The following is a 24,237-nucleotide window of genomic DNA, read 5'->3' as shown; positions in this document are numbered from 1 at the left end:
CTGGCCCTGCCCAGCTGCTATTTGCTTTGTAGGAGCCTGACCCTGCCCTGCCAGTTTGTGGTTTCGGTTTCACAGCAGCAGATCCTGGCTGGGGAGAGAGCAGTTTGCCCAGTTGTATTTCCTCTTAAAAAAAAAAAAAACACACAAACAAAAAAACCCCACCCTACACAAATGCTTCAGGATAGTGCAGTTTCCCAGCTACAGAAAAGGCATGTTTTTTTCCAAAGAGATCCAGTTAAGGAGGAGCAATACGTGATCTTCCATAGCTTCTCATGCTCTTGCACGGCACAGAAACTTAATTTTAAGTACACAGTATATGCTACTTGCTATGCTGTTCACCTTTAATACAAAACTCATTCACAAGAGAGGAAAATGCGGAGACTTAACTCTGGACTGGCAGCAAGTCACAGCAGACAGCCCTCGTCTCAGATGACCACAGCTCCTAGATATACTGGCCCAGAACTCGCACACCGAACCACAGCACCTCACTCAGACGAAGGAAATCAAGAGTTCTTCCTTCTGGGCCTGGATAAATAGGGATAGGATTAAACAGTAGAAATGAACATGCTTAACTGCAATAATCATGCTGGTAACACGGAAGAAACCCTCATTCTGAAAGAAAAATGGCATACCATTATTTGCATTAAAGCCAAAACCTCTCCCTTGGCTTCACCCAACCATGGCTAAGTGTAGTTTTGATGGAGCAAAACATATCATCAAGCTACTAAAAATATCAGGGAATTTACCAGAATAGCTTAGTCAATGCCTTTTTAAAAAGGTATGCGATTCCTTCCCAGTGGCCCATTTTACTCAAATAAGCCACAGAAAAATTGTATAAAAAGATTTATTGAAATTCATCAATGACAAACAGACATAAAACTCAAAGTTTGGCTCTTCTGGGAAAAAAAACTGTTGCAAATGTATTTATACAGATGAAATATTGACTAGGAAATACAAGTCACTTCTAAAGCTATTTTAAAGAGGGATATGAAAGTAAAACTGTACATTCACTAGGTATTTTCAGTCATTTTACTGACTTCCACTAGGTAAGAAAATACAATTTTGTATTAGTATCTCGTGCTTGAGTGTATGAAAAGAAACCTCCTACCCTACATGCTGAACTGCCTCCTGTATTTAGGTTTGTAAAAATTTTCAAAGTATATAGCACAAGTGGAAGTAGTTTCTCATCACTTAAAATTGACTAGGTGTTATATATTACAGACCAAAATAGTACACACCTTATTTAAAAGGGTTGAAACATTTTTTTATTACAATTGTCAAATTCATTTCACTAGTAACTCAGGAATTAGGAACACTTTTTATATATATTTATATATATATTTAAATGCCTGCCATTTTCAGTGTATTGGCTATACCCTAGCCAAAAAAACCCAAAAACAAACAGAAAGGAAAACACACAACACACAGGGCAGGGAAGGGGGGGGACTGCAAATTCACCCCACAAACCAGATCCAAAGGAACACCCCAAAAAACCCAACAAAAACATTTGGTCACTATTTACAAACAGCAAAATAAAAGGTACCTACAAAAGCAGGGAAAGCATTGGCTGAAAATGGCAGTCATTCACGGACAGGCAACAAATAAATCACTTTATCAATATGCCATTCTCACACCTGTTGCTGTGGAGGGATGCTTTGCCTAGATTTGCAGCATCCCCCAAAAATGCTTACAATGTACTTAGTGACTGGCAGCGGTGGAAAAATCCCAACAACCAACGCTATTCAGCTGTCTCAGAACAGAGTATGTGTATTTGGGGCATCATCCACTGATCTTTAACTTTTTTGTCTTTTTTTTTTTTTTTAAAGATGTCAAACTATCCACTCCAATAATAAGAAACAAATTACCACTTGGTTTATACTTACTATTGCAGTTACAGGGACTAAGAGAGGGACAAAAAGAAAAAAATTTAAAATGAATAGGAGGAGGAGTGGCAGTAAAAATAGTATTTTATTCCCTTGCCCACCCAGTCTGCTTCTCCCTCTCGTTCCCACAGCAACATTACAATCAGGAAGAAAAAAAAAAAAAAAAGAAAAAAAAAAGAAAAAAAAAAGGTTGGGGGTGTGGGGAGGGGAAATACAGGGTAAAAACAGTCAAATCACAATAGGAAATTTTCAAAATAGGTTATTCAGTTTAGTCGTCTTCATCCCCTTCGTCTTCAGGTTCTCGTTTTCTCTTCTGTCCCCGTTCTTCATCTAGAAAACAAAACACAACTTGAGTTATATGAGTGCTCCCTCATGCTGATGAGAAGTTGAACAAGTTCAACAAGCTGCTTTGGCAACTGGCTTGCTATCAAAGGAGCAGGAATACAAACATGAGCCTGCTTTTTAGGAAACGGTATTTTACTTTTTTGAAAAAAATTATTATTTTATCTGTAGCAAAACTGGATTACTGCCATACCGGGCTCTTCTTCATCTTCATCGTCATCTACCTCACCATCGTTGTACCCTTCTTCATCCTCCTGGATTAAAAAAAAAGGAAGGATTAAGAAAGTCCGTTTCGGTGCAGGACCTTTCACAGTTGGCCATATCCAACAGCATTTTACAACAGAGAGAAAGTCTTTGAAGCATCTTAAACAAAAACCAAACAAAAAGGCAGACACCTCCCACACACTTATATAAGTGCAGTTTTTTTGCTACAGCATAACTGGACTCTGGCCCAAGTTTCATTGCAGAAAATCATAAGCAATCATAGCAGCCACTTCTAGCTTTAAGTCTTCAGCGAGAAAATGGTTTTATACTTCATGCTGATACGTAGCTGCAAATTTTGTTATGATGTCCTGAGTTTAGTAAAACTTGATGACAGGTCAATAGCAGAAAGTGCATGTTCTAGGGGCATAGAGAGTTAAAACATGAACAGACATCTCCAGAGCCTCAGGAGCTGCTGTTGGTTTTGAGAAGAGGCTGACCAACCACTCAGGAGTGGCAGTTAAGTATCTAAGATTGTCTGGCCGGAGGACAGATAATACAGCCTCCTACAGTCAGATTTTAGCCCCATCCCAGTGGTTCTGCTAACAGCAAAGTCTCAGCAGACTGTGAATGGTTCAGCACACCCTACACACAGAAGCTGGACTACGCTAGGAATTTAAGCATCCTGAAGAATCACAAGGTATATGCCCAAGGAGGAACCTTGCTCTGAGAGCACTGGGTCAGTGAGTCACGTACCAGCCTCTCGTCTGTATGGAGGCTGTAACCCCAGCCCTTCAAAGGCACCACAAACTAGGTCTGCAGACGTTCCTGGTAGTATTTTTGACATCAGCCCAATAAACAGAATGGTTTCATGTCAATGGTCACTAGATGGCAGCTGGCTCATAGACAGGCACGCCTCAAAGCCACCCCCTGCTGTGATGCTTCTCAAGTAAAACAGAAAGCACATGCTTCAAGTACTAAAAGCCTCGAATATTTTGGTGCATTTCTTGCCCAACTATTCTCAGTTAGAGAATGTTCACTCCACACCCGTTATTAACTGCATAAATCCTCACCTCCTCTTCTCCGCTCACATCCTCCTCTTCTCCTTCCTCCTCTTCCTCCTCGTCTTCTTCGTCTTCTACTACCTGAGCATCATCATCATACTCCTCTTCTATACAGTCAAACAAGATTAACCACTCAGACATTTAAAGTTTACTTTTTTCCAGCACTGCCACCTGAGATGTGACCTCCTACCGATAAAAGGAGCAAACTGAAAGCATTGCTTAAGGGCAGTACAAAATTAAAGGCAGCTCTCCAGCTGCTAGACAGGGCTAGACATAGTCCTGTGCCTCTTTCGCCTAGTGACAGGGTAGTGTGGCAGCTGCACCCATGGTCTGAGCTGCTCTAGGGCTTCAAGGGCTTTGACAGTAAGTCACGGCAGCCTTGGGACTGCTTTAGCTTCAGCTGCTCCAGTTCCCACTGCCAATATGCATTTCTGAGCCGTGGGACACTTGCAGCCCTTCATCCGCAAGTGTCCATCTGCTCCCACCAGGGATAGAACAGAACTTTACAAGCCAACCATGCACTGGGAACCCTCCCCAAGGGACACCCCTTGCCTTTATACTGCCAGAGCAATACAAAAGGAGCGCACATAATACATCTTACAGGTTTGCAATCTCTTTTCAAGAGGAAAGAGATTAAACGCAACTAGCCCAAGCAACAAACCAGAAAGTGTTTTCCATGCTGCAGGAATGGTGTTTTGGAGCTTTTTCATGCACTTGAATGCAGGCCCAGGCTTGTTCTCTGATGAGGAGAACCTGTCCCTGCTGAACCTGGCTGCATGCACCACTCTGCCAGGCACTGCTGCAGCACTCGCCCCTCTCACCAGAGCTCACATTCAGCACTCGAGGGAAAAGTGCAAGTCCAGCTATTCTGCTTTTGCTGTGCAGCTGGGTTTGAAGAGTCTAGCAAATTCCCCCAACTCAGCCGCATACTCATCCGACCGGTACACTGATGCCTCTGAGTGCAGTCTGGCGGGGAGGCAGAACGGCACCTATAGCACAGTGGGACCCACCGTGCATTTTCCTAACATTAAAAAGTCGCCTGCTGCTTCTTATGTGCCTTTCATAGAGCTTGCCCCAGGCAGACTTCAATCCACATACTCTCCTCTCTTTTGCCTGAGACCAACAAGTTCACTTTGTCCTCACGGAGCAGCTACAACCTCCTATTAATGCCTTGGCTCCTTTACTTAAAATTCCTTGCTCAGCTACTTTTTACTATGCCCAGTCTGGTTCTCCAACCCACCCTTCTCCATCAGGATCTACACACTGCTCGTACTTCCCTGATTGTACTGTTCCCGGAAAACTGCTGCGCATGCGTGCCGGCCTTTCTTACCCATTTCTCCCTTATGTCCTCATCCCCTGTGGTCTACTGTTCCCTGAACTCTTTCAGTGTCTGACTGCTTGTCTTACTCCTGCTGGCCCCTTTCTTCTACCACCCTTTCACCCCCCACCTTTCACTAGAGATAAGACTGAGAAAGTAGCTCTTTCAGGCCCTGCCCATCTCCTCTCCCCTCGTTCCTTCAGAGGACACCGAGGTACTTCTGCTTTACATCAGCCGGAAGGAGCTGCTGAGGACACCCTTCTCCTGCCAACAAGTCAGAGCTGGAAGCAAAACGTACCACACAGCATATCAATCCTACAACTTACGTACAGCGAGTAGCACAAATTCACATACCATCTTCATCTTCCTCCTCGTCGTCTAAGCCCTCCACGTAGCCCTCTGCATCAGAGTCCGGTGCTTCTTTGTCATCCCGATCTTTCACTAGAGATAAGACTGAGAAAGTAGCTCTTTCAGGCCCTGCCCATCTCCTTTCCCCTCGTTCCTTCAGAGGACACTGAGGTACTTCTCCTTTACATCAGTCAGGAAGGAGCTGCTGAGAACACCCTTCTCTTGCCAACAAGTCAGAGCTGGAAGCAAAATGTACTAGGCAGCATATCGATCTTTTAACTTACGTACACTAAGTAGCACAATTCACATACCATCTTCATCTTCCTCCTCGTCGTCTAAGCCCTCCACGTAGCCCTCTGCATCAGAGTCCGGTGCTTCTTTGTCATCCCGATCGTAGCCATCGAGGTATGTGAGTTGCGGGAGGAGCTTGAATACATTTTCTCTATAATCGTTCAAGTTGGTTACCTCACAATTGAAAAGATCTAGACTCTTCAGGTTTTCTAACTTTTTCTGCAAAGAAAGAAAGGTCTCTGAAGTTCAGCATTACAGTAATTCTCTACAGAGCAGAGAATGCAACAGCAGCCAGATTTAATGTGCTCAAGAGCTTCCCATGACAAAAGGGTCATTTTGGTCTCTGCCTACTAAATTGGCGTGGAACAGAAATCTGCAATGCCTGGCCATTGCTGCTTTGGTATCTGAGAGTGGAAAATGCACTCTCTCAAGTTCAGCATCTCACAAGTAGAGGACTGACGTTTGGAAAGAGGTAGTGGTGCAAAATCACACATGCTGCGAGGGGCCAAGCTAAGAATAAATAATGGTCCAGTTATCCCAAAAGTGCAAGGCAAGATACTGCAGCCAGCAGTCAGGTATATTTAAACTACTACTTTCAAGAAGAAACAGACTATTCTTCGGACAGAAGAATTTTGCTAAGAGAGATTTTAAAAATTTTAATGATTGTACCTTAGCCTTTGGAAAAATGAAAAAAGGCTTAGAAATTGAACAGGAATTCAATTCCTGTTCTTAATTTTTTTTTTTTTTTTTTTTGAGGAGGAGGTGGTTTGCATTGCCCACAGCACTTCAAAGTACTAAGAGCAAAAGCACAAGCAATTGAGGACTTGTATCAAGTCTTATGAAATATCTCCTTTCCCGAGTTTAGTATGTAGAGCAATGGTGACATCAAGAAAACAATAAGCCTGAAACTGGGAGCAGTTACAAGCCTCCCTCTCATCTGTTTGCTACATGAGTTTCAACTGCTCCGCTCTCCCCTTCTGCAGGGGGAAAGGAGATCCAAGATGGACTCATCTGAGAACTGCTCCTTGAGACATTTTAAGAGCAAGTATTTGGGAAATAGGCATGAGCCAAAACTCTTCATTTCCGGAGAGCAAAGGGCACACAAACCAAAAACTAGAAAACAGCGCTACCAGAACTGACACTTGGATGCTTTTTGGAACCGCAACCTGACAAACTTGAACTCAGCACTTGAAATAAGAAGTATAATGACTGTGAGCAGGAGAGGTAATGGAAACCAACAGGAGTAAGTTGGAAGCCCAGCAACCTCTGCCCAGCTGCAGCGAGCAAACCCGCTAGGGAGGCACACCCTACCACCACCAGCACATGCCACAACCCCTGGGCAGAAGAGGTGGCTGGTGATTTTAGACCCAACGCTTCAGGGAAAACACACCGAGCTCAAGCGTGGGGGCGGCAGACCCGCAGCCCACCCCACCGTGGAGAGCCGCGGTGCTTCCCGCAGCGCCCGCGGGGAGAGCCCAGCCCCGCGGCGGAGCAGCAGCCGCTAGAGGGAAGCAGCCGCTCGGGCTGCGGGACAGCCCGGGGCAGGGCTGCGGGACAGCCCGGGGCCGGGCCGAGCCCCGCAGCAACCTGGCCGGAGAGATAAGCGCCGAAGACACTCCGCTGCAAGTTGCTTCGGACCTTCCAAGCCCGAAATGCCTCTACTCATCACAAAATAGGGTTTGATTTCACCCTGCACCGCATCAACTTACCAGAGGTTCTATTGTACCGAGATCTTTTATTTTGTTGCCGCTTAGATTTAGATGCGTGAGGTTTGGACACTTTTCTGCCAACACTTCCAGTCCTCCTGAGATTCTGTTGTCGCTTAGCTCGAGCTAAAAGGCACATAAACATCTTGAGTTTTTAGTGCAAACACGTATCACAAAGCAGTTTAGTCAGCTAAATTACGCTTTTATACAAACAACTATTTTACACATGCAGTATAGTGCAAAGAGGGAGGGATGTGGCATAGGACATTTTATTTACCTTCTTAAGTTTGTTTAACTTTGGTAAGTTTGCAACTGAGGTTAAGCCTACGTTGATTGTACTTAAGAATTCCAGCTCTTCAAACTCATCTGTAAGGCCTTCGATTTTGCCTTCGTATGACCTACAGTTGTCAAGAACAAGTTCTTTAACCTGGAAAAAGAACAATGCAAAATGCGTGTAAGACATTCTACATGGAGGATAAAGATTTCACTCACAAGCAAAGGATGACACAGATGAGGCAAAAATGAAAGGTATTCCAGTAAATTGGGAAGTATGCCAAAGGTTATTTTCAGCGTCTGATCCCTACTTTCGCTGGCATGCCAGGTTACCAATGTTTCAAAAACACAGATACTTGGCTTTGCTTCAACTGCCCACCTTTGTGTTGTTCTATAAATGGTGTAAACAGTTCAAAAACACAAATCCTGGCCTAACTGATTTGGTTGTTAGAAGTAACATCGTCTTTGGTATATGCAAGCAATAAGCATTCTAAAACATATGAAACCGATCTATTTATTTTTAAACTAACCTACAACTTTGACACTCCATACAACTCGTGTGCTATTACAACGTATCATCAGTTGTTAAAATACCTCCTCTCTGCATGCAAAAATTATTCGAGCTTTTCAAGCGTGGAGAGATCACTGTCTGCTCAGACACTCCTGAAACCCAACGGCAGGCACTGGCGATCCTAAACCAGGTCTCACCCCTCCTCATTGCAGTAGCTTGATGGTACTTTAGGGAAAGATCTCCTCCACGGAGGCAACTCCTTTCTTGGGGCATTACAAGGGATGCGTCAGATGATGCTGGCAGGGGAGGTTCAGCCAGCATAGCTGCCGCTGCAGCCCTGTACCCCTTATCTCCCCCACCCTGTTGCAGCAGGGAGGCTCGAAGGCAGAGGTGAAGATAATGTCCCCGTGGGCCTGAGCGGCACAGGACCTGCCTGACAGCCAAAGCTGGGCAGCTCCACGGGCGCGTACAAAAAGTTACAGGCTGCAGGGTTTTTGTTGGGTTTTTGTTGTTCTGTGTTTTTGGTTGTTTTGTTTTTTTTTTTAATAGAACACTGCACTTTTTGCAGGTGCTATCTTCAACGGACACAAACCAACAGCATCAATGCAAAAGAGGCCCTAAATACGCCCCACCCAGAATAAAACTGCTCCGTTTCACCCTAAAGCCAGGTCAGCCTTACAGGATTCAAGTCCCTTAGCGGCCAACATGAGTTTTCCTGGGCTCTGGGGAAGCTCTGCCACCGAGGACTGTGACTCCACAGGAAGGGCCCACCCGTTCTGGGAACATCCAGGACATTTTCACACCGACAGAGAATTTCTGGGGGTTTTTTCTCCCCTATAAAATACCTAGGAAAACCCATCCTTCTGCGTGCACTGCAGATCCCGTCCCGTGCCTGAGGTTTGTTTACAAGTTTGGAAAGGGAAGGGGCATTACTTTATGCTGAGGATGGGATAAAATGAGTCTGCAAGAGCGGTGTATGCAGAAACATGAAGCAACTCTTCAGTTCACACCAAGGACAGTTAATATGCAAATATTTAATTTTCTTAATTTTTTTATTACTGTAATCCCGCTGCACAGAGAAGAATCCTATGTAGTTTTATAGCTCCAAATAACATCCCTAGATTTCTAATTAAATCCCAGGCACTGAAGTCAATAGGGAAGTCAGCCCAAAGCAACACGAGAGTACAAGTGATTCATTGAGAGTAGGAGGATCAGTGTTAGACAGGAAATACATTTTCCAAGACTCTACAATTTTCCTAGAAGAATTATGATAGGGAAAGACTACACAGAAGTCTTCCAGAAGAGTTTTAGGCTGGTTAGAAGAAACCAAAGATCAAGTCAAATGCTCCTGATGCCACTTACATCTATTCCACTGGGGGGGTGGGAGGGGAACCCCAACCCCAAAACCAAACTACAAAAACCCCTCTTTGCTTTGAAATTTGGACAGCAGGAAAGCCATTTTAAAGGCAAACATGCGTATGTTCTTACTGTAACAGTATTTAAGTATCAGGATCCTCCAGTGAGATCAATTTGGAGACTAATATAGAGTTTTCTGAGTCATCTGCTTCACATACATACACAGCTCCCGCCAAAGGAAAAAAAAAGGAAAAAAAAAGGAAAATAAAAGCAGCTCCACCCCAAACAGACCGTACAGCAGCTACATTTCCCCCTATCTGTGTCCTTGCTCGCCAGCACACGAGGCCCCTGCCTGCCCCGTTATCTCCCTTGGCCAGCAAGGTGGCTCATCTGAGACAGCACCCACCTACGGACATGTTTCGGAGCAAGGAGGGTAAAGGAGAGTGCCACGGTGCCAACCGTGTCATGTTGGTGTACGGCTGGAGAGCCCTGAGATCTTTTTTTTGCCTTATCTTCTTTGCAAAGGAAGTTTGCAAGAGCACACATAGGAAGATGAAGCAAGGCGGGTGGGAGTTCAGGGAGGGAAAATGCTCGCAGCTGCAGCAGCCAGCAGAGTTTAGGGCCAGCTCTGGCTTTGAGCTATGCAGCAGACCAGAGGCACAGAGTGAAGCAGCACCTAAACATCACGCTGAGAAAGAACCGGCATCTGTCCTCAGCCCAGGAGGTGGGACAGCCCTTCATCCTTCCCAAGGGCAGGATGGAGAAGAGGCAAACGGGGAATTGGACAAAGCTTCCTCAGGGGTAGAGAAGAGGTTTCAGGGAGAGCTGGAAATAGCCATGGGTGCAGAAGAAAAACCCTTTCATACGGTGGCAGAAGAGCCAACCAGCTTCTACTTCTAGTTTGCTCTTTTTAGCGCAAGACCACTGTTTCCTCTTCACCTTTCAGAAAACTTTGATACAGAACTGCAATTCTCTGTTCTTTGCTGCGCCCAGTACCAAGATACTGGGCAAAGGTACAGTCAAAACAACCCCACAGGTAAGCGATCGTGGAGTAAAACCAGACAGGTTTGCAGGTGGTAGAAAGCTTGGTGGAATTGAAGAGCTCATTTAGGAAACAGATGCCGGTTCTTTCTCAGCGCAGGCTCCTAATGCTCCAGAATTGCGACCGCAGCAATGTAATTTCGGTGCTTACGTGGTCAGAGGAGTATTAACACACTGAATCGCTTCTGAAAGAACATGACTCCACAAAATAAAATTCAAGTCAAAATTAAGATGGCTTTATGTTCGAAGGGATTTAAGAATCCCATAGAAAATACACACGTGCAAAAGCAAGATGAACCGGTCTCGTGGGGCTTCTCCCAACATCACTGCCACGTGCACGCTCACTGCTGCATCGTACCCAATTCTCTTGCATACAGCACAAGCAGTAAAAACCACCACCAGCTTATACAGTTTTTATAAGTATTAAAATTCCCCGCAGCTATTTGCCCATAGCCTCTCAGCCTGCAGTCTTGCGCATCCCACCCTCCTCCCCTTCCACTCTGACTTGCCATCTCCTCCTCGAGAACTTGCTGTTTTGCAGTTAAGCGGAGAGGCAGCGCCGTGCCCCCCGCCGGGAGAGGACATTGCTCTCCAAGGCCCCTCCGGGTTATTAACGGGGCACTTTTCCAACGCGCTGGCTGCTGCACAGAGGTCTCCTCTCAAACCTTAGCCCCCCTGTGAGGACGTTGGGCCTCATTCAAGCACACTACAGCCTTGACAGTTAGTAAGAACATAACTGTGTCAGTATACAGAGAGGGAGAAGCGGAAAGGTGACCTTAGTAAAGCTACATTCCATCTAAAACAGCTCTCTACCACAAAAGTATGACAGAAGGACTAAAAACCTATTCCTCATTTGTTTTTCAGAAGTCTTTGTAATTTTAAGGAAAATTCCAGCTCCTGAATCACTCTCCAAACATTTACTGAACTTCCCTGAAAATGCACAGTAAGACTACAATTTTTATACTTCTTTCCTCATATTCTGTCACCAAAACACAGAATAAACTTTTGCCTGGTATAAGCAGCCTGGGCGAGCATGCTTTCTGAGCCTTGTCATATACCTGAACGAGATGAGTGGGCCTCAGCGGGTCTGAACCAATTTAGTTGTATCACACTGCAGTCTCTGTAATATTACAGACACGTAGATGAGCAGTCAGAATTAGGGAGGACAATCTGAACTTATTTCAGAGATATAGGCTAAGGGAATAAGTGTCCTTAGCTAATTCATGTTTAGCTGCATCAAAGACAGGAAGACTCGACTTGCAGAAGTTGTATAGGGTCAACCTTATCACGATCTATGCCACAATGCATAAGCAAATCAAAGCACTAATTGGAGCAAGTACTAACACAAGTAAGCACTAGTGCAAGACAGACCACACGAGCTGTACTTATCTTTCCTCCCTCTCCCAAAAAACTGCTACATAGTGAGAAACAGAGGAAGAGCAACATGCCATAGGTAACCAACCACCACAGATAACACCGCAATACTTACCTAAACAGCTAAGAAAGCACCGGCAGGTGAATGTCTAGCAGAAAACCTAACAAGCAGGTGGCTAGGCTGGTTCCCGTAGCACATAACCATGTCTTCGATAGCATTTACGATAAGGCATCATCAGGTGGTTGGGTAGGGACATTACACATCGTACAGCTTCAACTGCCAAGCGTTTCTCGCCCAGCCTGCCGTTCTGCCTTGTCCTCTGCATTCCCGGGGTGGCTTGGGGCTCTGCTGCCCCTCTCCCACATTCAGCAGGTGCCATCTGCTCGAGCAGGTGCTTCCTGGTCCTCCGCGTGCTTTTGCTCGAGCGTTGGTCTGTGGTTTGCGGGTATCAGTCCGTAGTTTTCAGCAGTCATATGTAAGCAAGTAGATTGCTGCTTCTTCAACAAACTCTTCAGACCACACGCCTTGGACCTGTTCTCCTGTGGTCATCCCAGTTTCTATTTCTGATAATCCCAGCCGCTTTCAGCACATGACATCATATCTCTGTAAAGGCGCACTGCGCTGTTAACTGTGGACTACTGCATCCCCTATACCTCTTCATGACATCACACTCTACATTACTGCCTGCTTGGTAACCAGGGACTCATATCTGCTTCCTACGATGGTTACTGCATTAAGCTGCGTTCCCAAATGCATATATGGTATCCTTAATATAGCCATGGGGTGTACTGCGAGACTCCAACCAATTCCCAGGGTAAGTACAGGCAACCACGTGTAAGCAGCCACTGGATTTCATGGGACTCATCACAAGTGACATCTGGGACTCACTCGCTGTGCACGGTACCCGCAGACCTCCCCCTGCCTCCCTTTCCCAGTGCAGGCTGCCTCTCTGGAAGGTACCATACTCTCGAGTTGTCAATGCACACACAATCAATAGAATATTATTACACACAGACAACTATTAAGCCACACATGTTATCACCTCAACCTTTAATCTGCATTTCCATTGTTACAGGTAAAAAGGCAAAGATTACTGCAGAAAGCCTACAACCCATGGGCAGGGAGATCCATGAACTTGGGACTAAGTTCCTGAATCCTGGTCTGTAATTGAAGGCTTAACAAGGTGACAGAAGGACAGTTGTGAATATAATCTTAAAAGATCAAAGGCAAATTTGCAAGTACAAATACCATTCTGCTGGCTTTACAAGCAGAACAGCAAAGGCTGCAACATCTCATTTTCGGCACAATGGACCAGATGGTTTTGACGTGTATGTTGCCTATGGTACCCCTAGGACAGGAATATCCCACTATGTGGCATTTTTATCGAAAAAGGCAGGTAAAGATGAGGGTGTTGACTGTGTCTTGGACTGCTCCCAACTAAATGATCCAGGGGAGCATTGAGAGAATTCCTTCATACCTCTTAACCCAATGGAAATTTCATTTGGAGGAGGGCAGAATTGTGAAAAGAAGGGAGGGGAGAGCAAGGGAAGCCTGTTGTGGTAAGTGGAAGCGAAGTCCAAATTACTTTTGAAAGCAGAGACGTTTTATTCTCTCCCAGATGCACCAACGTTTCTTCAAGACACCTGGGTTTCTGTCTTGGGGGGTTTTTTGGTCTCAAAAGCCTGCATAGTCCATGCAAAGCCCCGCATCGCTCCACAGTAAAGAATGACCATTGCTATATACTGTAACCAGACTGCCAAGGGTTCTGTCCTTCTAGTTCGTGTACTGTATTCTAGATCTAGATCACGCAGATTTGGTGATCCTTGAGCAGAAATGGATCTCCTTAGGTTTCTATTCCACTTGATTTGTGCAGCAAAGTTTAAGAGAAGCCAGCCTCCACAGTCACGACGTTCTCATTTGTTGGGGAAGGCATGGGTTTGGCAAGGGTCAAGATAATGCCCAAGTCTTGCAAGCAGCCCATTGTTCATGCTTAGCTCCACGGTGATGATAAGGATATGATGTTCTCCATGCTCAATTTTACAAGCTTCCTCCAAGGTACTACTGGAATGAGTGTAACGTTGCATGATTTCCATTTCGGATACTATCTGGAACATGACTAGGCCAAAAAATGCCTGAACGAACAGTCTACTTAATACCTTGGGCTAACGAAGCTGCTCTGAAGGCTCAAAGACATGATGCAACTTCTGCTCTAAGATGGTCACCAAAACGTAACCAACCTGAAGAACCAAATTTTTTTAAAAAAAAAAGAAGATAGCACCACATGCCATTTGCCACCTGCATTCAGGACAGATCTTCAGCCACGTTAGGGCCCCCTGTGATACAAACACACAGCAGAGCCAGGCTGCGCAAAGTTCAGCTCCTGGTGCAAAACAGCAAGAGAAGGAGGAGGACAGAATAATCTCCAGCCCAAATTAGAGCAGCTACTGGGCTGCTGTATGTCAATTAAGACACCCCTCAAGAGCTGTTCAGCCTTTCCAGAGCGCTGCCCGTTGGGGCTGTGCCCCCTCCTACCTCTGGCGTGCTGCCGGCAGGCAGGGGGGCGGGCAGGGGAGGGAGGCAGGTGCCCTGGCTTGGTGCCACGGGGGATTCCCCTTCAGCGGGGCAATCCTCAGCTGCTCCTCCTGGGTGGAGATGCCCAGGGATGAGGATCTCGCGACAAACAGAACTATATTTAACAGGAAAGGGAAAATTCCAATAGTGTTGGCATCCTCTTCTTCCCCCAAGACACACAAGTAAAACGCAAACCAGGATAAAGCTCACAGACACCAACCGCAGGTGACACCAGTGAAGTTTTTTTCTTTGCCAAATCAACATGTGATTTTGGATTTTGATACATCCCTTCAAGGCTTTATTATGAGTATCTAAGAAGAGATACGTAGATATGACTTGCAGTACATGTTTTAAATTAGTTAGCCGATGACCATTCACCTTGCACAGGCTGTGGTCATTATTGTGTTGGGCAGAGAATCTGCAAATCCAGGGGCAGAGAGAAATGCTGCGCAAAAAAATGGCGACGTAACACAAACCATTTCCCTTGAGATACAGGCAAGATATCTAGCAGCCAGAGTACTTGAGAATCGTATTAGCAGAGGCAGTGACTGACGGCTGGGAAGAGACTGGATGGGATTAATGCGTATACCTTGTAATTTTGAGCAGTACTCCATTACCACCATTACAGACACCGGGTACAAGCGGCTCACCGCGGCTGAATGCCAGGCGCCTGTCAGGACTCCAAAGCAGTTCAGGCTCAAGTTTACAGGATTTCTCCCAGGCGCACTCCCCGCACCTGAACAAAGGCATCCCTCCACCAGCACTCCGCAACTGGCCCCTTCGATGCTGAGAAATTCACAACGTCTGAACAAAACAGCTTCCAGCTCAGCCTGGTTCAACGGCAACCTGCTCCACTTCTGGCTGTTTTGCCTATTCTATACCCATTCAGGCGAGCTGGAATTCCAAATTCTTGCAACAACGTCATGTGAAACTACTACTGGACCTCAAAATTCATCTGGGGTTTCTCAAAATGATGCAACCCTGTCAAACTTTCATATTAGAATTCCTCTTCTGCATCTCTTTCTCGGAACCTCCCACCAATACTTTTAAACACTTCAGTGGATGGTTTTAGAAGCCCAAAATTGAACTTCTATCATCATGCCGATACAGTTTTGGTGCCTCTCATATTTTTGACTACAAGCACCAATACACGTGGATGTGCACGGATCCCGATACTGCTGCCTTTGAATTATAATGCCATGGTTCTCATACAGGTTTACTCTGCATTTGTAAACTATACCCTAGTAAGCGCTTTGTATTTAATTTAGTTGTTCTAACAATCGCATGATGAAGCAACTTGGAATATTTTCTGGATTGCAGCTCCACACGGCTCTCAAACCTTAACCATCCAGCATGCTCGAGAAGAGTGCCCGGGGAGAGGAGGGGCTGTGCACCAGCTCCTAAAGCTGGAAGCAGCAAAGTGCCATCAACACGGCACCGAGGCCCCGACAAAAGACCTGGGGAGGAGAGGCAAAACCCAGGATTTGCTCCGGACGAGGGTGCAACCAAGGAATTGCGTGAAAACATTTGCGTAGGGACCAGGATGAGTAGCAACATGGGCATCTCTGTGGACATCTGTCACAGTCCAGACTCAAGCAGCTCGTTAAATCGCAGTCCCCAAGTTGAAAGTGATGCAGTAAAATAGCCGTTTAAGGCCACCTTTTAAACTCCCCTCAAGCTGGGCTCCGTTTATGTTAACTCCCAAAAGGACGAGCACAGGTAGTGTCCTATTTTTGCTGGCCACTCTGCATGTATGGGGGACCCTGCATCACCCCCACCCCGGCAAAAGGAAAGGAGCAGGGGAGGAGAGATAAGAAATTTTTGTTGTTTTGTTTGGTTGGTTGTTGTCGTGTGTGGTTTTTTTTTTAAATCAAAGCAGCTCTGTGTTCAGAGACAGCTTAAGGCTGCTTGCATAGCTCAGAAAAAAATCTGGCTCAGTATCAATACATTTACTTTTTTTACCCTCTAATAGTTTACATAGCATAGCTATAAACCCTGAGAGCAATACATATGGCTCCAACTAATTTTACATCCCTTCGCTCTGTTCTATGAGAAACTAAAGGTCCAAGTGAAATACAGAAGTGGCAGAAGGTTGAAGAGTCTCGGCAATTCTGACTGCGTCTTACACTCATATCTAATTACGAAGCATCTCCAGTACTAAAAAAAATATCCAGAAAGAATAATCTACCGTTGTCTTTCTCAAAAAACACCCCCCCAACCAAGAAACCCCATGAGTCACATAAATATACTTTCACACATTTACAAGGGTCAGTATAGCCATATGCATAAGCAACACACTAATTAATAAATCGAGAACACACTTTAGGGACACGGAAAGCTGTTTCATTCAAAAGCATATAGCTAGTTTTCATTTTTGTTTCTACCGTTAGCAGCACAACTGTAAAAACTCCAAATATTTCTTTAGACAGACTGTTTCAAATATTTAAATTAAATTCCTTGATCTTTGCATTAAATGCTTTTTAATATTCACATTAATGTTGGTTGCTTCTCCCTTTTCTACAGATGGTATCACCTACCAGCAGAGCACTTTGCTCTGCTCCTGGCTGGGGAGGGCGACCTCGCATGGGTCACAGCTCCACGTCTCAGTTTCTCTCTATTTGAGAAGCAGAGTGCCTGATACCACATCCAAAGTGCTTTTCTTTCACTGCCAGCTATTATTAAATAAAACAGAAGCAAAGCATAGGATTGCATTGCACCTCTAATTTGAAAATTCTTCAGTTAGAAATTTTGAGCATTTAGCTGAACCGCTTAGTTTGTTCAGTTGCACGTACTCCAAATTGCCCTCAGCAACAAAGGACTGATGTGCAGACATAGGTAAAAAAGAAACACTGCATTTAAATTAAGACTAATTTCAAGAGCCTCATATTTAAAAAGGAAAGCAGTCTCTGAAGATGTCAGCTGCTATAGAATGCACTGGCAAATCATACTTGCAAAAGATAAGCTTTTTTTATGGCTTTGAAGGGAAAGTGTTCGATAGACAGAGTCGATGGACAAATGAGTGCTCCAATAGAGGGCACAACTTTACACAGTGGCGTAAAGGCAAACCACTGAGGCTTTTTTTTTTTTTGGAAATATTTCAAAGGTCGTGCTTACATATGCAAGGGCTTCAGGATGGATTTTAGGAACCTAGTCAAAAAACACAGACTACGTATTTACTAGCTATTTTGTCTGAGGGATAGCAGAGCAAGAAAGGAGACAGGAAAAAATTATACGCAGAACAAGTCCAGCAGTGTCGCATAAATAGCTGAGAAGTGTCCATCACTCCAAAGCACAACAAAAACATCACTGCTCTCTATTCCCACTTGAGACTTGTACCTCGCTGCAGACAGAGAGTTTGGTTCATCGAGCTGAGCTGTTTGTCAGTCAAGACGGCTGAAAGCCATCACACGCTCCGCCAATGGCAAGCCCGCCTCGGCGGGTGGCAAGGAGGGGACCTCCCTTCCCCGCACCCCGGGCGAGTCCTGCTCCCGCCCAGACAGGGCGCTGGGATCCTAGCAGGCGCCTGGGATTCTAGTGTGCAAACCAGAACTACTCCCATAACCCTCCTTACTTTTAATTCATTCAAAAAACGTTCCAGACATAGCACCCACTCATGTTTCACAGGTCCAGTTCCTAATTTTCAGGCTTCTCTAGTTTACCAATACCTGTACCTTTATGGCAGGAGGATGGGGGCAGTAATCCATAGAATGAATGGAATGGGAGGAATCAGTCAACATCAAGCCTTACAGGATGTAAATATTTAAGAAAACAGCCGCTGATACTTGTGCCACCATTCCATGTAAATTTAAAGATTCATCACTGACATAGATAATATTGCCTTTTAAATACAGCAAAAGTTAAAATATTTTAGAAGTCCTAAATCCCTGCATGTGATTAATGGTACCTTGAAACACTCAGGAGTTTTTGGTGTACATTCAGAGCAGAATAGCAGAAAGGTATGTTCTATTTATTGATATATAACACACAAATCCTGCTGCAAGGATGGATTATAATAGCTAGGCTTAACCCTAGAAGGTTTGTACTAAGAAGCTTTTTTTTTTCCTTGTTTCAACAACGTGTTTCATTTGGTGGGCAGGACAAGAACCCTTCTTTCTTCAGGAGATGCGTTTCTTGATGGGCTACAACACAATTACATCAACTAAACCCCAGCTATTTCTGTTAATGCATTTTTATCAAGCCAGTATTCGGACACACATCTGAATCACACAGAAAATTTTGTAACTGTGACTGCACTTTACATATTGCTGGTCAAAAGGGAATTCTCAAGAGTTGAGGGTTAAAAAAATATAAAAATCTACCGTTGCGACTTTCTAGCAGCATCACAGAGAAATGGGAAAATTAGGCAACCGGTTTTAGATCCATATACTGATGTTTTGCAATTCTCCGTTCATGGCTCCTTTCACATGCTTAAAACTCGGTTCAGGTTAAGAAAAGAGAATTTGCCAAATACCTCCCTGGTCAGCCCAGTAGTCAGCTGTAAAACTAGTCTAAATTTCAGTGAGGACAGCTCACACATCACACCCGTTCTCCAGCCTGACTTTTGTGGGCTGCAGTCCCTCCAAGACAAGCATCCATCCAATAGGATGCTCATTTTAGAGGTTTGCATCTGGAAATTCAGAGTCATGAAAACCAGCTGTTACACAAACTTGGGAAGTTTGCAAAAAAGACAGCTACTTCTTTGTCCACTTACACCCCGCTGTCAGCTCCACAGGTGGTTAAGTGATACAAGTCTGCAAAAATCCATGATAATCTGCACACGCCGCACAGAGTTTGTATGTGCTGATCTCATTCCTCCCTAGACACAACCCTATCCCACTTTGTTTCAAACCTAGAGTACGTCCCTTTCCCATATTGAGGTTGTTCAGCCTGCGTAAAGTGAAAAAGTATGTATCTGCACCCATACACAAGACCAAAATATTTTTTTTAAATGCAGGTCTTTAAAGTGACGTGTATCACTTTAAACTCTTTACTGTTACTGCAAGCATCACAACAAGGAACTAGCTTGGGGAAAAGAGCCTTTTATTTACATTCTTCATTTCAAAGAACACTTTGTATAGATGCTTGCACTGTATTTCCCTTCAGTGTTAAAATCTACAGGAAACCAGAGAGAAATCAGACTGTCAAGTAAGTTTTAAAGCAACAGAGAGTTGAAGAAACTCTAAGAAATACTTAATGTTACAGTCAGTATTTTATCACTGTCACAGTTTTGAGCTGATAAAGCACTAAATCCTCAGACTAAATGAACTAGCATGGTAGCACTAAACCAGAGAAGATGAGTTTTGTGCGTAATTTCAAAAACCTACCTCTGTGTCACACGGCCGAGAACCTTGGTACGGAGCTTGTTTCACAGTCTTTGCATTTTACTAATGAGTTTACCATGGGAATGAACAAGAATGCCCACAAACACTCCCAGGTGAGCACCTGTATTTACAGTATTTACACCACTACCGGCTCATGGTTCTGGAGGAAACCCACATAAAATAATTGTACCTGGCCAATTTCTAGAAGGCAGTTAATTATAATAGAAAACCAGGTTGATAAGATAAGCAAAGTGACAAAGGCTACAGCAAGTGCACTACCATAAGTGACCATTAAATGTACTGGGATAAAAAGTTGAAATATCTGGGCAGAAAGTAGATGCGAAGCTCAAGTCTGGCTGTACAATACACAGAAAAAACAAATTTCAAGCATCAAAACCCCAGATCTCCCACCAACACTGAATTCATATAAAAATGGAGGGAGAATTAAAAAAAAAAAACACCAACAGAAAAAAGGCTGAAGAAGAAAAGGAAGAAATAGCTCCTATAGAATCCACTTCAGGACATCTATATTTTGTTTTATTAGACAACATGTAACCGTACAGGATTATGTGACTTAACATCTTGAAGTAGCTAGCTCAGCTGCACAGTAGCACAGAGTGTTCTACACAAGAACTGTATTAGCCAGATCAAACCATAAAGTATTAATATAGGCTCAGGAAGAACCACAACACCTTATCAACATCCTATTATGTAACTTTGATTTACAAGAAGTTTTGATCCTGCACATTCTGATAACAGGATATATTAAATATAAGATGTACTGCAAAACTTAAGCACATATAGGGCAGAAACTCCAGAACAAGTATATTCACGGTTATTTTCACCAAGATTTATTTACATCACACTTAAAGGTTTAAAAATAATGATCCCCCACAGCAGCAGGAGAAATACTGCCTATCTATCAAAGCAGAAACTAATGAAAACAACGCACAGAACCATCCTGTTCATGCCCAAAGACTTACTAAAAACCATAAATAAATGACATCGGCATTAGAATCACTTCCAAATCCCAGTTGCGCGTATTTTACCTAAAGCGCTAGCTGGATTTAGCCGAGTTTTATTTTAATAGGTATTTTGGAGAAACAGACTTCAAACCTTACACTTAATTCTCCACGACACAAAAGCACGTGCACACATCTGCAATCAATGACTTTACAAAGCGGACTCTCAACAGGATTCCCAAAAGGCATCTCTATCCCCCTTCCTATGAAACCAGAAAGATTTGGCTTTATAACGGAGGTTATCACCTTCACCACCTTGGGAGGACTGACACACGTAACTCACTGACAGAGTTAAAGGCTAGCAGGTAAAAAGTGACAGGTTAAATAAGCCTTATTTTACAACTAACTGCTGTAGATTTCTGAGTTACGGAGGAACAGTGAACCCCCACCAGATCAGAGCTCCCTCAGCTTTCCTTGGTGTAAGCCAGAACAGAGCAAAAACTGCACAAAATCCAAGCGTGGAGGGAAAAAAAAAAGGCCAGTTTCCACCTAACACACTTTGGATCCAGTCTTTAAACCGTAGGTCTGTGTTTAAAACGGTGACTAAGCCTCCGGAAGTAGGAGCGATGGACAAATCGACCAAAACTAGGGAAAAAAGGGGCAAAAAATAATTAAAAAAAAAAAAAAATTTTAAAAAATCCAAGTAGCCCCAAAAGCAGAGACCTACCTTCCCGCGGGGCCCTGCCCAGGAAGAAGGCGTATTGCCGGCGCCGCGCTCCCTGCCCGGGGGCCGCAGGGCACCCCCGGGCCCGCTCCCGCTCCCGCCCGGGCGGGCGCTGCCGGCGCGGGGCGGGGCGGGGCGGGCAGGTGCGGCGGCGCTGCCGGCCCGGTGGGGCCCGGTCCCCGCGGCAGGCCGGGGGCGGGAAGGCGGCCTCCCCCCGCCCCACAGCGGCACCCGCGACATCAAATACAAATAATAATAAAAATAATAATTATAAAAAATAAAAGGGGGAGGGGACGGCGCCTTTTTACCCTGCTGGCTCGTCCCGCTGCGGTCGTCACGAGCCTCCTCCCGCCCCGCGCTCGGCGACGGCGGCGACAAAATGGCAGCCCCGGCGGCTGGCAGTCATGTCGGAGAGGGCGCCCGGGCGCCCCGCCGCCCGGCCCCGCCGCCGCAGTGCCGGCGGGAAGGCTCCCTCCGCCAACGCCTCATGTCGCACTTCCACACACCGCCGCTACCCCCGGCCTGCCAGAGCGGGAGCCGGCGGGCGGGCCAGCGGGGCTCCCCTCACGGCCCGGCGGGGCGGGCAGGACCGCCGCCCGCGCCCGGCCGTTCCCTCCGCCGCTGCTGAGGAGGAGGAGGAGGAAGGGGGGGGGGGGGAGAGAAAAAAAACATGGCGCCGCGTCCTACTTGCGGTGTGGCGCCGGGAGCGGCTCGGCGGGGCGGGGGGTGCGCTCGGCGGCCGGCCCCGCTCGCCTCGTTGTGCCCCCCGCGCCCGAACAATGAGCCCCCGCGGGCCGCGCGGGGCCGGGCCGCGCCTCGCCTCACCGAGGACGGCGGCGTGTGCCGCGGCGGTGGCGGGAGCCCTCCTCCCCCCCCCACCTCCCCGACCTCCTCCTCCTCCTCCTCCTCGCCCAGGAGTTTTTAAACTTTAAAGCGCAGGTTACATCGACCTGCCCGCCTTTGTCCCTCGGACACCGCGCTCGGCCACCGAAAAGCCGCGGGGCCGCGTCCCGCCGCCTTGCCTCCGCCCTACCCCCAGCACCCCCCGGAGAGGTACGTTCCCCCCTTCTTCCCCTTCCCCTTCCGCGGCGGCGGGGCCGGGGCGCACCTCGCCCTCCCCGGCCATTATGCAAGGGCCTGGCGGCGGCGGCGGCGGGCCCCGCCGGGGGATGGCGGGGCGGGGAGGGGAGGGGAGGGGGCTTCCCCGCCGCGGCCCTCAGCCTCCCCGCGCCCCGAGTTCGCGCCCCACCGGAGCGGGCTCGGGGCCCCGCCTGCCTCGGGCACCCCCCGCCGCCGACTCTTTTAGGGTGGGTTGTTTTTTTTGTTGTTTTCGTTTTTGGTTTTTTGTTTGGTTTTTTTTTTTTTTTTTGTCCTGACAAAGTTTTTCTCCCTCTCGTTTATTCCGCGAGACGCGGAACAACAACCTGAAGTCCGGCCCCGGGGGAAGGGGGGGGGGAGAAAAACACGCACACGCACACATCCAGCCTTTTTGTGCGTGTGTGGGGATGGAGGGGGTGGAGAGTGCGTTTATTTCTTGCAATATTTTTTTTATTCAACGCTCGCGCTACCGGCGGCGATACCCGATCGCCAAAAACGCTAAGCATTGGTTTAAAATTCTTTTCTTTTATCTTCTCAGCATCTGGAGAGAGGGAGAGAGAGAGAAAGGGCGCGTTCATGAGGACTACAAAGTTACAAATATGGCTCCCCAGTCTCTCTTGCCTGATCACTGCAAAGAAATGAAGACGCACTTTAAACTAAACCATTTGCAACTCACTCGCAGTCCCTGCCTGCCTCTCCCTGCCCAGCACCCAGTACAAATATTTGCGAACTAAACACGCCAAGAGAGGAGCACCAACTTATTTTTATTTAATGCACGGCGAGCCCCCTCGAAGGCATCGCACACCGGCAGAGTCAGGAGCAGCCTCCAGTTTCCCCCTAGACCACAACGCGTGCGCCTTCGGGCACCCCCAAATTGGGGTGCACAGCCACACACACACACACAGGTAGGCACCTCAAGGGCAGCAGCGGCCCCGCCGACCCCCCCCCCGCCGCCGCCGCCGCCGCCGCTGCTGCTCCCCCCCCACCCCCCGAGCCCCACGGGGTTGGGATGTACCCCCCCCCCCCAAAAAAAAATGTGGGATGGATTTTTATTCTTTTTTTTTTTTTTTTTTTTTTTTTTGCATTGCTTACATCTGAGGGCGTCCTGTTCCGCAGCTCTAAGTGGATCCTCTTCTTCATGTCCATCTCCGTGGCTGGCGGGAGTCGCTCGCTGTCCCCGGCTCCGCTCGTGCAGTGACACCGATGGAGACCCCCCCAAAGCCAGCGCGGTGAGGGACTTTGAGGGCTCAACCAGCTCCGCTCGGAATCCCGAGCCCCAGCACCGCGGCGAACACTAACCTGATAACTGCGGAGGCGGGCGCTCCCGGGGGCTCCGGCCTGATTGACGTCCGTCCCCGCCAACCGCGGCGCCGCAACGCGAGGCCGGAGCCAATGGGGCGGGCAAGGGGCGGTGGAAGCCAATGGGGGAGCGGCGAAGCCGGCCAGGGGGACAGCCCGGCTGGGAGCGGAGGATCATTCCGTGCTGGTGGCTGATGGGGAAGGAGCGGCGGCGGCTCCGCGGTGGGGATGGGGTGCGCGCTGCCTTCTTTCCCGCCCCGCTCCGCTCCCCCGCCTGCCGGATCCTGGGGGAGGCGCCGAGGCGCAGGGCGGGGAGCGGCGCTAGAGCCGGAGCCGCCCGGGCAGGGGCGCGCAGCCAGGAGGGAGGGAAAGGTGCGGAGCGGGGCGGCGGAGGGGCGGCGGAGCGCGAGGAATGGCGCGCGGGCCGCTGGCGGCGGGGGGGCGGGGAGAGCGCGAGGCGGCGGGGGGGCGGACCGGCACGCGGGGGAGGGGCGCCGATCTCCTCAGCGGCGGCGCTGGCCGTGAGGGGAGGCCGAGCCGCCCTGCTCTGCCG

At 47.2% G+C, this 24,237-nt stretch overlaps 1 protein-coding gene and 1 long non-coding RNA gene across 24 annotated transcripts in view; one reads left to right on the top strand and one right to left on the bottom strand.

Moving 5' to 3' along the window:
• Nucleotides 1–830: 830 nt before the first annotated feature.
• On the bottom strand, nt 831–23,683 carry ANP32A (acidic nuclear phosphoprotein 32 family member A). Of its 4 annotated transcripts, none has more exons than XM_075159697.1 (8): nt 23,478–23,683; nt 7,431–7,580; nt 7,157–7,279; nt 5,468–5,666; nt 5,163–5,261; nt 3,500–3,597; nt 2,419–2,479; nt 831–2,213 (listed from the first exon to the last, which is right to left on the bottom strand). In XM_075159697.1, the coding sequence occupies exons 1-8, from the start codon at nt 23,529–23,531 to the stop codon at nt 2,152–2,154; spliced, it is 846 nt and encodes a 281-aa protein (XP_075015798.1). In that variant the 5' UTR covers nt 23,532–23,683; the 3' UTR covers nt 831–2,151. The 4 variants fall into 4 exon arrangements, with proteins under 4 accessions (XP_075015798.1, XP_075015797.1, XP_075015800.1 ...); XM_075159696.1 differs by lacking the exon at nt 23,478–23,683 and adding an exon at nt 21,291–21,542; XM_075159699.1 differs by lacking the exons at nt 831–2,213; nt 3,500–3,597; nt 23,478–23,683 and adding an exon at nt 21,291–21,542.
• LOC142086563 (uncharacterized) overlaps nt 21,589–24,237 on the top strand; it is a 35,817-nt gene continuing 33,168 nt past the window's right edge. For 17 of the 20 annotated variants that reach the window (XR_012675167.1, XR_012675175.1, XR_012675172.1 and 14 more), the window contains exons 1-2: nt 21,589–22,340; nt 22,924–24,056. This is a non-coding gene — a long non-coding RNA (uncharacterized LOC142086563). Of the gene's footprint in view, nt 22,341–22,378; nt 22,595–22,923; nt 24,057–24,237 lie in introns of those variants that run through there. The other 3 variants (XR_012675174.1, XR_012675173.1, XR_012675166.1) reach the window with 2 other exon arrangements.

This window comes from Calonectris borealis, chromosome 11, assembly GCF_964195595.1.
Source record: "Calonectris borealis chromosome 11, bCalBor7.hap1.2, whole genome shotgun sequence".
Lineage (NCBI taxonomy): Eukaryota > Metazoa > Chordata > Aves > Procellariiformes > Procellariidae > Calonectris > Calonectris borealis.
The sequence above is the reverse complement of the archived record's forward strand: the minus strand, read 5'-3'. Positions and strand labels throughout refer to the sequence as shown.

Bases quoted from the DNA above. Each gene is read 5' to 3' on its own strand.
- ANP32A (XM_075159696.1), bottom strand. From the start codon at position 21,527: ATGTCGCGGGTGCCGCTGTGGGGCGGGGGGAGGCCGCCTTCCCGCCCC. The intron at 5,262-5,467 runs GTATGTGAATTG...CTACTTTCTCAG, and splicing joins CGAGGAGGAAGATGAAGATG to TCTTATCTCTAGTGAAAGAT. The intron at 2,214-2,418 runs GTATGGCAGTAA...TTTGTTTTCTAG, and splicing joins TGAAGATGAAGAAGAGCCCG to ATGAAGAACGGGGACAGAAG.